This window comes from Myiozetetes cayanensis, unplaced genomic scaffold, assembly GCF_022539395.1.
Source record: "Myiozetetes cayanensis isolate MyiCay16 unplaced genomic scaffold, myiCay2020 scf5-8, whole genome shotgun sequence".
NCBI classification, from domain to species: Eukaryota; Metazoa; Chordata; class Aves; order Passeriformes; family Tyrannidae; genus Myiozetetes; species Myiozetetes cayanensis.
The window spans coordinates 90588326-90603508 of record NW_026087742.1 but is presented as its reverse complement, the minus strand read 5'-3'; the positions used below and the strand labels follow the sequence as shown (position 1 = coordinate 90603508).

Sequence of the window (15183 nt, the reverse complement as noted above, 5' to 3'; positions counted from 1 at the left end):
TATTATAAGCAGTGCTGAGCACAAGTCTATTTATACTGTTCTGTAGGAACAAGGCATGGCAGACCTCCTCCCAGCCACTCACCAGGCCTGACCAAGTTTAGCACTGCCCATTCATCCTCCATGGCTTTTAGTCACATATCTAACTGCTTGGTGCTGGGCTAGAGCCATCCAATGCATTTCTCACAGGCCAGCCAACAGCTATTTGATGACTTCCAAATGTTATGAACCTGTGCTTGATTTGTTCTCATTACCTACAAGAGAAAAGCTCTGTGTTGTCCTATGTCACCCATCTTCCCCTACAGCTCTGTAGGCATAGATAAAACAAACACAGAGGGAGAGGCACATCAGCCATGTGGAAAACTGACCTACTAATCATTTCATCCCAACATCTATCTGTCATTTCTCACGCACCAAAGCTGCTTAGATAGGTTGTAACTGCTTATATTAACTGGACAACTCTGTGCATTTCACAGAGGTCAAGTAAAGCTGGGTCCAATTCTCTATATTGCTACAGGCTTCCCATGTGACTTGAATGGGCTTGTCCACGACTAAACAATGTTTTCCCATCTATAACACAGAAATAGAAAGAGTTTTGGTCAGGAATTCTGATGATGGTTCTGTAAGTACAAATCACACAATAAACAGCAGCACATTTGTTGAAATTTTTATTCTTGGCATTGCAGCTGAATAAAGCAGCTTTTCTACTCTAAAATGAGAGGCATTGAAAAATCCAGAGAGGAGAATGATGTACAGATTAAGAATATCCCACTGTTCCTAGGAGAAGCTGAGAGATAAGAGAGACTAATCGCCTCCAGGACATAGGACAGATTGCCAACCCCATCTCATCAGTCACCCTTGCCAACCAACCTCTTTACCGATAAACCCATCTGGGAGGGGACTGGGAAGCAGGATGTAGAACGGGAGGTGATTAAGGCAACACAATTACTGAGCAATTACAAAGCAGTGGATGGGAATAAGCTGTATGCTGCTTGCTGGAGATAGGAGGCAAGCCCTCTCCCCCCAACAAAAACCAGACAGGAATAGGATAAGGCTACGCTCCTTATTCTGAAGGGAAATACTCGATCAACAGTCATACATTATCCAGCCTGGGAGGCAGAGGGAAGCTGACAAAGGTAAGTTTGGTCATTCAAGGGTTAGTGAAACAATCTCCTTACAGTTTCAGTAACAGCCATCCAGTGCCATCTGAAACAGGGTAAAGGCTTAAAACAAAGCGTATAACTCAAATACACAGCTCACTAATGGAGACAAAGCACAATGCACATAGACAAAGATGAAGAATAAAGACAGGTTCAAAGACTCCTCTGCATGCAAGGTAAATATTTGTTAAGAATGCGCTTTTTTTATAGTATTTTCAAGAAATTGTTCTAAAATACTATGAATAACCCATGCTACCAAATCTGATTCTTTGAGGTCACAGCAGAGCTGTTTTGTTTCTAAAATGACACAGACATAAAAGATGACTTTAGATAAGCAGAAAAAAACCAACAGTGACATCCAACAGCATGGGAAATTTTTATAACAGACAGGAAAATTGAATCCAAATTTAAACGGAAGAGTATTATACAGAATCTCATCACTAAAACCTCATTCCACATTTTATCCATGCTATTATGTCTGCATATATCAAATTATAAGACTGAGCCACCTAGGGGTTTTGACATACACAATAATACATAATTTGCCACACCTTGAAAGCGAAGACACTAAATATTCACATACAAACGTGCATACTCTGCAAGATGCTGATGTATTCAGATTTTTCTTCTGCCCGTGCCCAAAATTAGGCAATGAATTTGCTCAAAAACTGGCCTCCAACTGTGAGGTGAGAATATGCATAAATTAAGCCTAACCACAAATTATATACTCCAGGATATTCAAATTATTCTGAGATTATTCAGATTTTTACATAAATCAAAACTGAAACAAGCCTCCAATTACTTATTCTAGTATAATTCAGTAGCTCATACACACACCAACACTTAACATATTCTAGCAGTGTCTAAATACTCCCAGCTGTCCACCTGAGAATGCAGATTTTTAATAGACAAAGGAAACAGAAACCATCCTTATAAAATGGAAGCTCTTGAACGTGCAATACTTGCCTGGAGGGTCCTGCTAAGGTAACGGTGGCATAGGGATCACATTGCCCGTTCACAATGGGCAGCCCTTGGCACTCTAAAACTCTAAAAAAAAGAAGAAAACGAAGACAAACAAATCAATTAAATGCAAAGAAACTGGAGCAAAAATAAAAACAAGCATTTTTATCCTGTTCCCTTTTCATAATACTTTACACTATGGAATTGAAATCTCACTAAGCAGAAATATTTAATTTATACCTGAACTTGAAAACACATTTTGGTCTTAAATACTAACTTTACTGAGGTCAAAAATGCTGTTAAATTACTGAGAAACCTTAACTCAAAGGATTTTTATTATGCAAGCACAACAACTGAAGGTTCATGAAGTAAGAGTCTGCTGTCAAGTTGGGAGCTGTCAGCACTTTAAAATTCTGTGACAACTTATTTAACCAAAAGACATAACCAGAATTTACTTCTGTAACAGAAGATTAAAAAAAACCCACACAGACAGCAGTAGTTAGGTAATTCCTCAGAATAACGTTCATGATGGCTTCAATGCTTTTAACAAAATTCAGCATAGGCTTATTTGTAAATGTGTTCAGTAGCTCTGCACTGAAGCAGTAAAAGAGACACTGGAGGGACAACATGGAACGAACTGGGTTTTGTTGCACTCTGTGGTAGGAAAGTTGCACTTCTGCACTTTCATTTCAACACCCCTTTGGTGTTGAAATGGTGTTTCTTTTCCCCTTTGGGGGAGAAGAAGGAAAAAAAAAAAAAAAAAAGGGAAAAATAAGAAAAACAACAACTTCCCCCTAGAAGTGAGAAAATGTTTCACATTTCACACATTAAAACCTACTGAGGAAAACAGCACCAACTGGAAACAAAGACAAGCCAGTTGCTAGGCCTTTCCCTCCTGAAACAATTTCTGCTTCCAACAGGTAAGCCTGCTGGGTTAAAGTATTTATACAATTACAACTGGAAAATTTCAGTGAAAACAAACTCTGAAGCTCTTTGGGCAAGTGAGTAGTACTATCATTGCAGCATGAAATATCTTGCAAACAGAAGAAAAGTAATATCCATTTGAATGTTTTCAGAGACAGTAATTTTGATACCAAAAAATACTAAAAATATCGATAGATAAAAATTCAGTAACAGATAGTGCTCCCCAGTCTTATCCACGTGACAAGTTATTTGGTAACATGCAATGTGGACTTCAAATACAGTTTAACTACAGACCTATTTTTACTAACTCCACAGAGAGGTAGGAAAAAAAATAATATTCTGCACCAATACAGAAATCATTTTTGTACCAGAAGAGGTACAACATAGCTAGGTTCACACAGTACTACAAGTAGAAGACTAAAGATCACGCTATGGGGCACATACAGGCAGATGAAGCGACACATTACATTCCTAGCTGGATTCTCCTACCCACGATCCCTCAGAATAAAGGCTAAGTAACTGGCTTTTAATACAGACAGCCCCCAATAATGCACTCACAAGTGACTCACAAGCTTCTCATTTGCATGGCCCCTATACGCATGGAAAAGCATTATGTTATTAACTTAGACAACTCCTCACTGCTGATTCACTAACACTAGAATTATGTTCTGTATTCTGGATATGCAAGTGAAATCACAGATCAAAACCGCAGAGAGAGTCAGGAAAAACCTGGATTGCAGAAGCCCAGTGCTGCTTTTATTTCTGGCCTATTATTTCACTACGAGCTCACCTTCCACAGAGACAGAATTTAGAAGCCTCCCAGCTGCCTAGTTTAGCAGGTATCTGATATTCCAGAGTGCTACCACACAAAGGCAAAATTCAAGTCACAAATTCTAACCCAGCACCACCGGGAAATGTAACAGCAAACTCTAGTAACCCTCAATATCAAGCAACACACCAAATGCTCAATTTGGTTGCCTAAACACATGCACGTATAGTGCCATTTGAGATGACTTAGTTTATTTCCCCATCCCTCATTGCTGCTCCAGAAAGGCAGGAGGTACCCATGTAACACATATATTTGACAGCTCCATGTCTTTTAAGAGGCCTCATAAATAGACCAGATGCCTATTTTCAAGCCACCAAGACCTACTCCAAATTCACCCAGCCTACCTTAGAGAGAAAGTGTAGAATAAGCTTTTTTTGCATATATAATACAAATACTCAAAATTTTTATGGGAAATGCCACTTCTTAAATTTGGAAAAGGCAGATGTGAATAGAAAGAACATTTATGAAGAGTTTTACATTGTAGTCTTCTGACAGAGTATTTGTCAGTGCATGAGGAAAAAACAGTAAGTACCAGCAGAAAGTTATTATGAAGAGGCAGGTGCAGCTTGATTTTCTTACAAGTAAAGGACAGACTACTTTCCTTTCAGTGGTCTTTACACTAGTATGACTACATTCACAGCAGAAACACTTTGCCAGTGAGCTACAGCATGACTGCTGGTAATTATTTCAAGATAGCAGATGTTGCTTGAACACATTCCTGTTTAACAGAACGACTTTACAAGTGTCAGTGTCAATCTGCCCATCCTGCCTTCCAGTGCTTCCTTAAGGCAGCCTATAAGTTCTTTAAAATGAAACTCAATGTCCTTATAGCAGTCAGCCAATTTTCTGCTGTTGATGAATGGCATCCACGTGAGCTCTCATCCATACAGGAAGAACTATGTGAAATTTAAATACAGTACGAACACATTCAGAGTATGAGTCCCGTTTTAGCAAAAGCAGTCCTTTCAAGAGTATGCAGACAATAGAAAGTGATCCCAGTGATCATGATCTACACTTGAGGACATACAGAGTTTATGAATCACTACACACACACACAAAAAAATCACAGATGAATCTGAATGATGGAAAGTGTGAACTTACCCAAACAAAAAATATGCATAGCCTAACTATACACATATAAAATGACAGGATTTATTCTAACATTGCCAAGTAGAACAACTTAAGGTTGTTTTGTGTGTGTGTGTGTGTGTGTATAGCCCTCTGTCATTATCACATCAACTGTCAGCAATGGTAGCTCAGTTGGTTAGAGCGCAATGCTGGAAAACACCAAGGTTGTGAGTTTGATCCCCGCATGGGCAATTCAAAGAATTGGACTGGATGGTCCTTGTGGGGTCCTCTGTGATTCTAAAAAGGCAAAACAGTATCACCAGCTGGTTGGAGACAACATAGAAATGTACATCATGGGGCACCTATATCTTGAATTGTGTGTGCTCTACAAAACACATGGAGGATGACTTCTAATCACTCGCAGCTCTTCCAGGTCTGTACTCTCCAGCTCAGAAAACAGAAGTTATCCATTCACAAACAGCTTACAAAATCTTGAATGGTGTGGAGAACATTTCCTCCCAAAATAAGAGTTATGGGGCACACAATTAAACTACCAGACAGCTGGTTTAAAAAATAAACAAAAGAAAGTACTTTTTCCACACAATGAAATTACAGAACTTATTGCCATGGGGTGCCACGGATGCCAAAAGAATACATGGATTCAAACCAGGAACTCATGGAGTGTAGGTTTGTAGGCAGCTCTTAAAGATTAATGCTCCATAAACCTCCTTCAGATCAGGAAATCCCAAATTAGTGATCAGGAAGGGTACAACACTGGAGCAATCATACCATATTTGAATATCACTTACCATCAAGTATCAGAAACAGCACTAGGCTACACTAGAGGGGCATTTCACACAGTAGGGTAGTTTCTCTGTTCTCTGGGGAAAAACAAAACACGAAACAAAACACCAAAAAAAAAAAAAAAAAAAAAAAGGAAAAAAGAAAAAGAATAAAACCAAACACACAGATGTTCTTCTGCAGTCACCACGACTTAAGAGTAAGTTGTTTCTTTGTGTGCAGTTGGAATACAAAAAGCAGCAACAACCTTGAAAGAAACAAAATGTGGGAAAACAGGAAACAGGTACTGACATAGACTGTATCTCAAGTCTTTCAGGTAATTTGAAAGGGCTTATTGTTTTAGAATGTTGAAGAAATCCAACAAAAGACCAAAGACTTAGGATTTTAAGGAGGGAAGGCTGTGCTTAGAGGGAAGTTCATTCTGGTTCTTGTATATTACAAAACATCATGAGGAGAGATAATAAAATTTGACAACACACAGGTCTGGTTGACTCATTAGCTGCAGGATAATGTAAATGTTAGGGCTGCTTTTGTTACAGCCATTTTCTTCTGTCATGGGAAAGTTGCTCGGTGAATTAACACTCCTCCTCTCCTGACCTGGTACCACAACACTGGCTTTACTTGGCAAGAAGGAAAAGAGCTATAACAAAATGTCAGCTACTCAGAGACAATAAAATGGAACCTCAATTCTGCCACATGGCTATCACATTATTAAGACTGACGGTATCTGTAATAGATGGGAAAAAAAAGAAAAAGAAAAGGAATGTGTAATAAAGGTATCATCTTGGGGGGGGGGGAAGGGATGCAGCAAATGCACTAGGATGCAGTGAATAAAGCCATTAAAAATAAAATGCCATTGCTTTAATCATCTGCAGAATTAACTTAACATATATGTATCTGAATGATACATGAATGGTAATGAAAAAAAGGCCTAGGCCATCAAGATTATTCAAGAATTACAAGTCAACTCATCAGATCCCAGAGGAAAAATGTCTGGTAGCTGCCAGAATCTTTTCTACCCGACTGGTAGTTTCTGATCATTAGCTATCTGGAGCCCAGCTGGGGCAGGGTGAGCCATCCCTCACGGCTTGCCTGGCTGGGCTGAGCTAAGGTTAGTGCTGGGTCATATGACAAAATTCTCAATGCAGCTGCCTCACTATATTTTGCTTGTGGTTTATAAAATTAATAGGTTTCAAGAAACAAGACAGTTCAGTTTTCAGTGTGGTTCATGACCAAACCTTCACAAGAGTAAATAAGACATGGAAAATTCCCAGCAGTTAAAAGAAAACTTCAGAACCTTAACACACCATGAGCATGCCCTTGTGCCTCACAAGGAAGGTAGAAGGTTTTGAAAAAAATCAAGAGATTTTTCAACAAAGACTAATTAGCTCATATCTGACAGTACAGACATTTCCTCTGCCTCTGGGTTGCCAACTAAGAGTTGTAGGCTGCAGTCTGACATAGACCCTACACAAACATACTCAAAACCAGGCTTAACACAGGTAAGCAACACCAGGATGATCCAGGACCACGGGCACTCCATGCCTCCTCCTTGGAACTGCAAAAATTATTTTAAAATTACAGGCTTTGTGATCAGTTCAGGACACATGTGTTGTTGGCCTCCTTGTGTGTATCAGAATGGACAGCCAAGGCAAAAACACAGAAAAGAAACCAGCACGGACATAGCTGATCTTAAAACATGTATCCGTATTTTCTGTTCTTCCAGACTAAATCACGTCCAGTATACTAAGTCAGGCTCAGTTCTTTCCCCACCCTCAGCCCAAGTAGGGAACAGCACACTGATCCCATTCTCTTTTCTCAAATCAGACTGTGATTCCTCAATAGAAGATACATACATATTTTTTCTATACATTTGTTTTCTATCGTTGTACCTAATCCATATATTTTAATTGCTTGGTTTCTGGGATCAATATTGATGCCTGGCAAGTTTATTCATTTATCTTACTATTCTTTTATTTCCAGCCTCCACTTGTTCTACCTCTCTTTCATTTCTTTATCGTAAGACTTGTTTCCATCTCATACACACATTATTTTGGCCATACTCAGGTTCTTTGTATCATTTCAAAGACAAGTGACTTCCTCCTTGCTTGCTCTAGTGATCTAATGATTACTTGAACACTCAGTACTTTATGTGACAAGCCTGACCAGACAAGTATCAACTTACAAGCAAACTTTGTGGCAGAACTGCCATCAAAACAATGCATCTTTGGCCTATGTTAAGTGCTTGTTTGGCAACACACACTCCCTAGAGCTGGGTATGTCACTTATCTTCTGAAGTCTCTTTGGATCTCTCTTCTGTCCTCCCACCTCTCCCACTCCCCCATCCCTCCAATTTTTCTTTTCTAGAGTCCTCTGGTAACATACGTACTATTCTGAGTAACCTTGTCTTCCAGGGATAACAGAGCACCTCTGAACAGTCTCCCTTTGTGGTTGAGCTTCTTAGGGCACATAAAAAAAGCTATTAATCTTTAACTTCATAATGTAGTCCAGTCTTTTTGCCTAATCTGACAGTAAAGAGATGGATTTTCTCTCTTTTCCGACATGGAAAGCTCATTCTTGAATGCTCTTTTCTTTCAGTGCAGCCTTGCATCATGAGCTGAGCTCCACACTCATTCCCAGTGGTTTATGAGGAACTTTGATTTAATGCTGCACAACAGACTTTCATGTATACTTTGGCAAATCTCACATCTGTGGTGGCACATGGTAGCTGGTCTCAGACCAGCGAACTGACTTAAGCCTTCCACTGTAAGGAGGAACTATTCCCAGGCTGTCTCCTTATTCCCTTTGTCTGTGTGTGATCGTGACCTTAATAAACCAGTTATATACATGTTTTAGAGGGGCTTTGTCTGGATGTAATTGCATTCACCACTAATAAGCAGAAAGGTGCTAAGTGTAGCTCAGAAATTCCCTGAATCATAAATTTCTGGAGGCCAGGAGAGCGTGTCACTATATAACTGCTCTCATAATTCTTCATCTCCTACTAGACAGATTTGGAATCAGCATCCTGGGTTGAGTCTGACCAAGTGTTACATATGAACTGCTGTTTGTGCACCTTCAGACAAGCCTTGCACTTGCCCTTCACTTCCACAAAGTAATCTACTGGATCTCCCCTCAGAATTTAACATAAATACACAACCCTCTTTTGCCAAGAGGCTGACCAAGTGGCCTGTTTCTTCTGGAACAAGGTAAAAATTTTTACAGTTTACTCAGTCCTGGATTTAAATTACACTCTACCTTCATCATCAAAATTACTAAGATTATTATTTCCCAACCTACTCAAAGTTTCTTTACCAATTCATACCCTGACTTTGCCTCGCCCCGATCCCAAGAGACTAAGGAGGCTAACAGTACTGAATTAATGTATTGCATCAAGTCCTTGTCTTCTGGATGATTTCTGAAGCCGAAGGATTGTGCCCACTCCCAGTAAATGAACTCCAGTAAAAGAAGATTTCAATAGTACCTATTCCTTGACATTTGGAAGTGATCTACTTGTACCAAAACAAGATTTCCTACTATTCTTCTCATCTGAATGTTTTTTTGCACTGAGAAACAGACCAGTTTCCTCTGAAAGCAGTTCCCCACATACTGTGAATTGCAGTAGTGTCCTGGGACTGCCCATTCAAACATGTTCTTAAACTCATGTTATCCTGAACACAGGTTCCTTCCTGAGCTGATCTACAACAGTTTTTGCAGCTTCATACAGCACCCAGATCAGCTTTTGGTCTTCAGTGGAAAGCTCTGTATGTGCAACATTTCTGTCACACACACAGAGTTCTTGTTAACACAAGGCTGTTAATGGTGATTTCCTTCTGACAGAGGAGAGAAAGAGGAATTGTCTGCTAATGTCAGGGTTCAAGCAACAATTTCTTTCTGATTTTGCTGATCTTTACATCTTACAAAAGAGCAGTGTTCATGAAGCCAGCCAATAACATGAAATGATGGCTTTAAACCCATTCTAAGCCAGTATATTAGAATGCTATATTTTCCTTCATAGCCAGTGTAAAAAACCTCTTTCATTAATAAAAGCATCTTGATATACATATGAATCCTAAGAAACCACTATCACTTCAAATAAACACCAAAAATTATGTGTCATTGAAGATATCTACACATTTCTTAGAAGTTTGAAAACCCCAGCATATGCTATTAAATCAGGAGCTAATCTCCATACTGGTTCAAAGACATCATCTCTAGAAAGACCTTTAAAAACACACATTTTACAAATTCTTGTCATATCATGCTAAAGAGCAGACTAAAAAAAATTTAGGTGTCTATTGTTCTGTTCTTACAGGAGAAGGGATTAATTTCATTAATAGTTAAGCGGTTACAGTGTTACAGGGAAGTTGCAAACTTCCACAGATACCACTACAAGAAAACTCTTTCTAGTTATGTTAATATTAAAAAATTGGTTAAAATTATCTTCTAATGACCCAGTACCTGAGCTTTAGACAAAGACACAAAGCACTAAAATTTTGAACAGATCTGAGTTGAAACTATTACTGGCAATGACATGTTTCCTCTGCCAATTCTCAGACTTGCAAACCTCCGTTATTAGTTGGAGCTGACAGTTTAAGGGACGGAAGGTGAGAGGGGTGAGTAAGGAAAAGTATTATTTCTAACTGTACTGATATTCAGAGGAGACAAAGGCAATCTGCAAGTTACCTTAAAGCAAGAAGTATGTAAAAATTATAAGGGATAGAAACACGAAAGAAGAGGTACAATCAGGAAAAGGATAAATTTGCTTCATGATGGTACTATTCATTCTTGTAGGGGTAACTGAAGAAATTTGAGTTTCAGATAGTATGGCAGGAAGCCAGGGAATGGGTCAACATATCAAGGCAGTTGCAGAAGCATTTGTGTTAAAGCAGCATGGTGAGAGACCCTACAAGAGGAGTGAAGTACAAAATGCCAACAATTATACTACGCAACAAACGATTAGAGCCTAGAGAGAAGCTTTAGCTGAGCCGACTGTGGCTTACAGCAACACTAAACAGAAGCAATGAGATACTGTCTGTATAGGCTGATAAGAAAAAAGAAGACCAAAAGGCAGCATGGGAGTCAGAGACTGAAATGCTGTTATACTAAATGATGAAGCCAGACAGTGACACAAAAATCTCCCCTGTCGTTTTTATATTTGGTTGGAAAGGTAGGTTGTCTCAGTATGCTATATGGGATATACAGGGTTTATGGAACACATTGCAGTGATCTCTGTCTTGAGAATGGTTCAAGCTCCCAGGAAGCAGCTGCCTGCACACAGCACAATGCCTCCTTCCAGGCAGTGCCTGCCTGTCACTGTATACATGCATGACCATGTAAGCAAACAAACTAAGTGGCAAACAAAACAAACTGCATGAACATGTCCTGACTTCCCCTCTGCCAGCCAGCAGAGGCCGGAAGCATCTACAGTTATTAGATGATGGATACCCCTATGACAAGAAGACAAAATGAAGAAGCTAGTTTTGGAATGACTTGGCAGAGCAAAAGTTAATAAGAAATCACCCAAAAGCTTTTGAACCTACTGGCGGGAATATGATTATGAAGTAAGTAAAAAGATAAGAAAGAGATTAAAAGCAGAAACTTTAAAGTACTAATGAGAGAGAGAAGGAAGTAAGGCACCACGGTGGGGAGTGGGTAGGTGTGGGTGTGTGCAAGTTCAACTTCTAAGAAACAAAAGAGCAAAACAGAAGCAGCACATCCTAGAGGTTTTCTACCTAGCTGGTAAGGGTTTCCTCCCAAGTGCTGAGTATAGTCAAACAGATATCCCAGGTTATCCATAGATGGAAATATTTTAAATAAAAATTCAGACATGCTGGTAAGTGACCTGAACAGGGACACCTAGAAGAACTGGAAGAACATGAAGTACACCAGTTTGGAGGAGAGTATCTAAATCTCATGCCATGACACACTTGAACCACAGAGCACAACAACTCAGAATTCTATGGGCCAAGAGAACTCATCAGTTGAGAGTCTAGATCAAATCTCAACATTTTTTGGGTGATGGGTAATGAGCACAGGAGGGGAAGGCAACGGAATGAGGTGGTTTAACAAAAGCTGTGACACCAACTGAATGTAAACCCAGCCAGCTTCTTCTCACCCAAGTAAAATGATTTCTCCACTAAAATCCTTGAATACACTTCCAAATAGATTCTCACATCATACATTTCATTAGATGTAGTAGCAAATACACCTTTCTACATGAAAAGCAAAAGAAAAATAGGTCACAATTTAAAAAAGAAAGAAGTAATTATTTGTGGACCAAAAAAGCAACCAAAGGTGCCTTCAAACACATCATGGAAGCTACAACCTTCTGTAATGAGCATGCCTTGGCACACCTGGGGTAGGTAGAACTTTTAATGCTTTAAAAAACACAACTTGAAACAACTCAGAACAACTTTTGATCACATTAATGTGAATAATCAGATGATCTGGGATCTTGATTAACAAAAGTTATTATTAAAGGGCAGTGATCTTTGCTACACATGCAATACTTTCATTAAGGAATTCAAATTAAGCTGATTCATCAGCCTGACAGAAACCTGATGGCAATTAAGTTGACAACTAAGTTCCAAAGTGATGCTGAAGCATTGAGTTTGTTTTGATAAGAGACCTGGGCTAAGGTTATACAAATTGTGTCACAGTTTACATAAACTAGAATTCACAAAGCAGTATTAATAACTTGATGCTGTCAAGATTTGCGTATCTAAAAAGATGTTAATGTATCTCATTGTGATTATAGACAATGCAATAATCAAGCTCAAGAGTTAAAAAACGAAAACCAGTTATTTAACACTAAAATCAAGGCACTATATGCTCAAAAACTGTGCTTAGTTAAAGAAAAAAAAAAAAAAACCAAAACACCACACAACCAAAATATTCGATTTAATTCAGATACACCAAGTCTGTGAAAGGTGGGAAGCAGAACTATGGACTCTTCTTTAGTAATTCAAATAACAACATATAGATCAGGCTTGTTATGTCTCATTTACCTGAATTTCTTTATACTAATGCAGACAGAGCTATTCATAGAATGGTTTGGGTTGAAAGGGACCTCAAAGATCATCTAGTTCCAACCCTCACTGCCCTGGGCAGGGACAACTCCCACTAGACCAAGTTCCCGACTTGGCAAGATCAGAGATCAAACAGGATTCATAAACCATTTGTCACAGGATAGTGTCTTGCCTACTTGGAATCATTCCTCTGGTCTTACAAAGAAACACGCTATACAGTGTTCTGTGTCTGAAGGATCACACTGTGAATATAATACAGATATTGCAGGAAGGTTATTTTGTGGCCATTCTGTGGCAACACGAAAGAAAGTGGATCCAGCAGACAAAAACTTCCATTAGCACTGAAACCTTCTAAAGCATCATCCTCTGCAACACTGTAACTATAAAGCTAAAGCACCAGACTCAAGACTCTCCACAATTTTGAAGACATTTGGAAAATACCAGCCTGGAATGTCTGATTGCTTTCTCCTCTAAAGACACAGAGACATACAGTTTTTAGAAGCAATTGTCTACCACTGAGTCATCACACCTGGAAGGCGCCTTGTGGAAGCCACAGACTTTTAATGGAAGACAAAACACCTCGACTAGTTGGATGTGAAAGAGCATCAGGTATAATTACCTGCACAATGAAAGCACATCCAATTGGTAAATCTGGTACCCTACCAGGAGCAAAGCATTATACAAAGTGTAAACAGCTTCTACTGGCACACTGTCCCATTTTACTTTCTACGCTGAAGGGTCAGTCGTGTCCTAGGTTCAGCTAAAACCTAGGGTTATTTCATACAAAGAAGACTGCTTCAACAAATGGTGGCTATACTGTTGCTTGTACAGTACTAAACCTCTAATGATGAAAAACAATGTAAAGTAAGTGCTCTTTATTAAAGGTTTTTAGTGTCTTATCACTTTAGGTCTTCTTAGGGAAAAACAAGATGCAAATTAGGGCATAGTCAGATGGGCATTCTAGTATATCCAGCTGTAATGAGTAGCCCACATGAGCTCTGTAATTCCAGTTATTGGACAAACAGTTCATACTTTCATTAAGTTTCTCCTCATATTTTGGACCCAAAAGGGATCATTGGTATAATATCGTCTGGTTTCTTTCAAGTCAGTGATAAAAGCTCTCATCTAATGAAGTTGTGCAGCATCTTCAAGTCTACTGCATCCTAAGAGCACAATCTTATAAGCAATTGAGGCTTAACTCAAAAGACTCACAGTGATTACAATATCCTTACAGTGTTCTACACTAAACTGTTCCTTGATTAATAATCACGAAAAAAAAAGTGTTTTACTACTTGTTTCTCACTAGATGAGCCTTTAGCTTCCCATCACTGGATATTACTATGGCAGGAATAAGTAACCACACAATCAAAAGGACTCTCCTCTGAATATCATGCATACTAGGATTTCATCACTTTGAAGTTTTTCTTGCATAAATCAAACACTCCCTCACTGTAAGACATATTTGACAGGTCTTCGATTCTTCTTGTACCTCTTCCATGAACACTTCTGAGCTTAACAGCATCCTTTTTAGCCTGGTCTGCTAAATATGCAGGTTTAAGAGAAAAGAGTTTTTGTCTCTATTTGTTCACCAATCTCTCACTGATGCTTTCTTTTTTTTAATAAGTTGGTGATTTCTGCAAAATTTGAAAAACCAGTAGATATTTCAAAAGATACTCAAATTCAACTAATTTTGTTAAATTCAATAGCTTTGCAGAGAAGAAAGCACCACTGGATGCCCCCAGGAAGCAAAGGGCTGCACATGCCACTTCATCAATTCTCAGCAGCTTTTGACTCATAAATAATGAGAGTCAGCTGTCACACTGTGCCACCTCTTACCAATGTGATGTTTAGGCTGGTAGGGTGGGAAACTGGACAATACAGCAGTGACAAACAACTAAAAGGGTAAAATCACTTGCAGTGAGTTCATCTACAGCTGTATACAGTCTCTTACTTCTGCTTGAAACCTGTATGAAATTATTACAAAACCATCAGCTTGGAAGCAGGTCAACTTTAAAATGAGTTAAAATTAATTGCAGACACTACTGCCTAGAAAAGCTGAGCCTCCTTGACAATTTCTGTGCTTGTTGCATTTTCCTTCAGAATATTTCCCTTTTCTCATGATTAAAGAAGGAACTAGCAACCTGTCTTGTACAGTGGGAAGGAGAAGAGTGGGACAGTGAAAATGACTGATCTCAAAGTGCTATTAAGTTAAAAATGGATATTGAAAGACTTTTAATCTTTTTGACTTTGTATGTTACAAATACATAATTACCAACGTGGATGAAATTTTTCACCAGAAATTCTTACTGAAATCACCAGAAAATGGCAATCAAGTCAAAGGTTTACAACAAGAAAGGGGAGTAGGGGGAGTATAGTAGATGCCAGGTGACCTTAGCACTGTGGACTCAGCAAAGAA

The 15183-nt window shown here is 38.9% G+C and overlaps 1 protein-coding gene across 1 annotated transcript in view; it reads right to left on the bottom strand.

The window, feature by feature from the left end:
* Positions 1 to 15183, bottom strand: part of RASA3 (RAS p21 protein activator 3) — a 128713-nt gene that overhangs the window by 31839 nt on the left and 81691 nt on the right. Inside the window, exon 6 of the mRNA XM_050332966.1 lies at positions 2124 to 2204. Within this exon, the coding sequence (XP_050188923.1) occupies positions 2124 to 2204 (81 nt within the window). The remainder of the gene's footprint in view (positions 1 to 2123; positions 2205 to 15183) is intronic.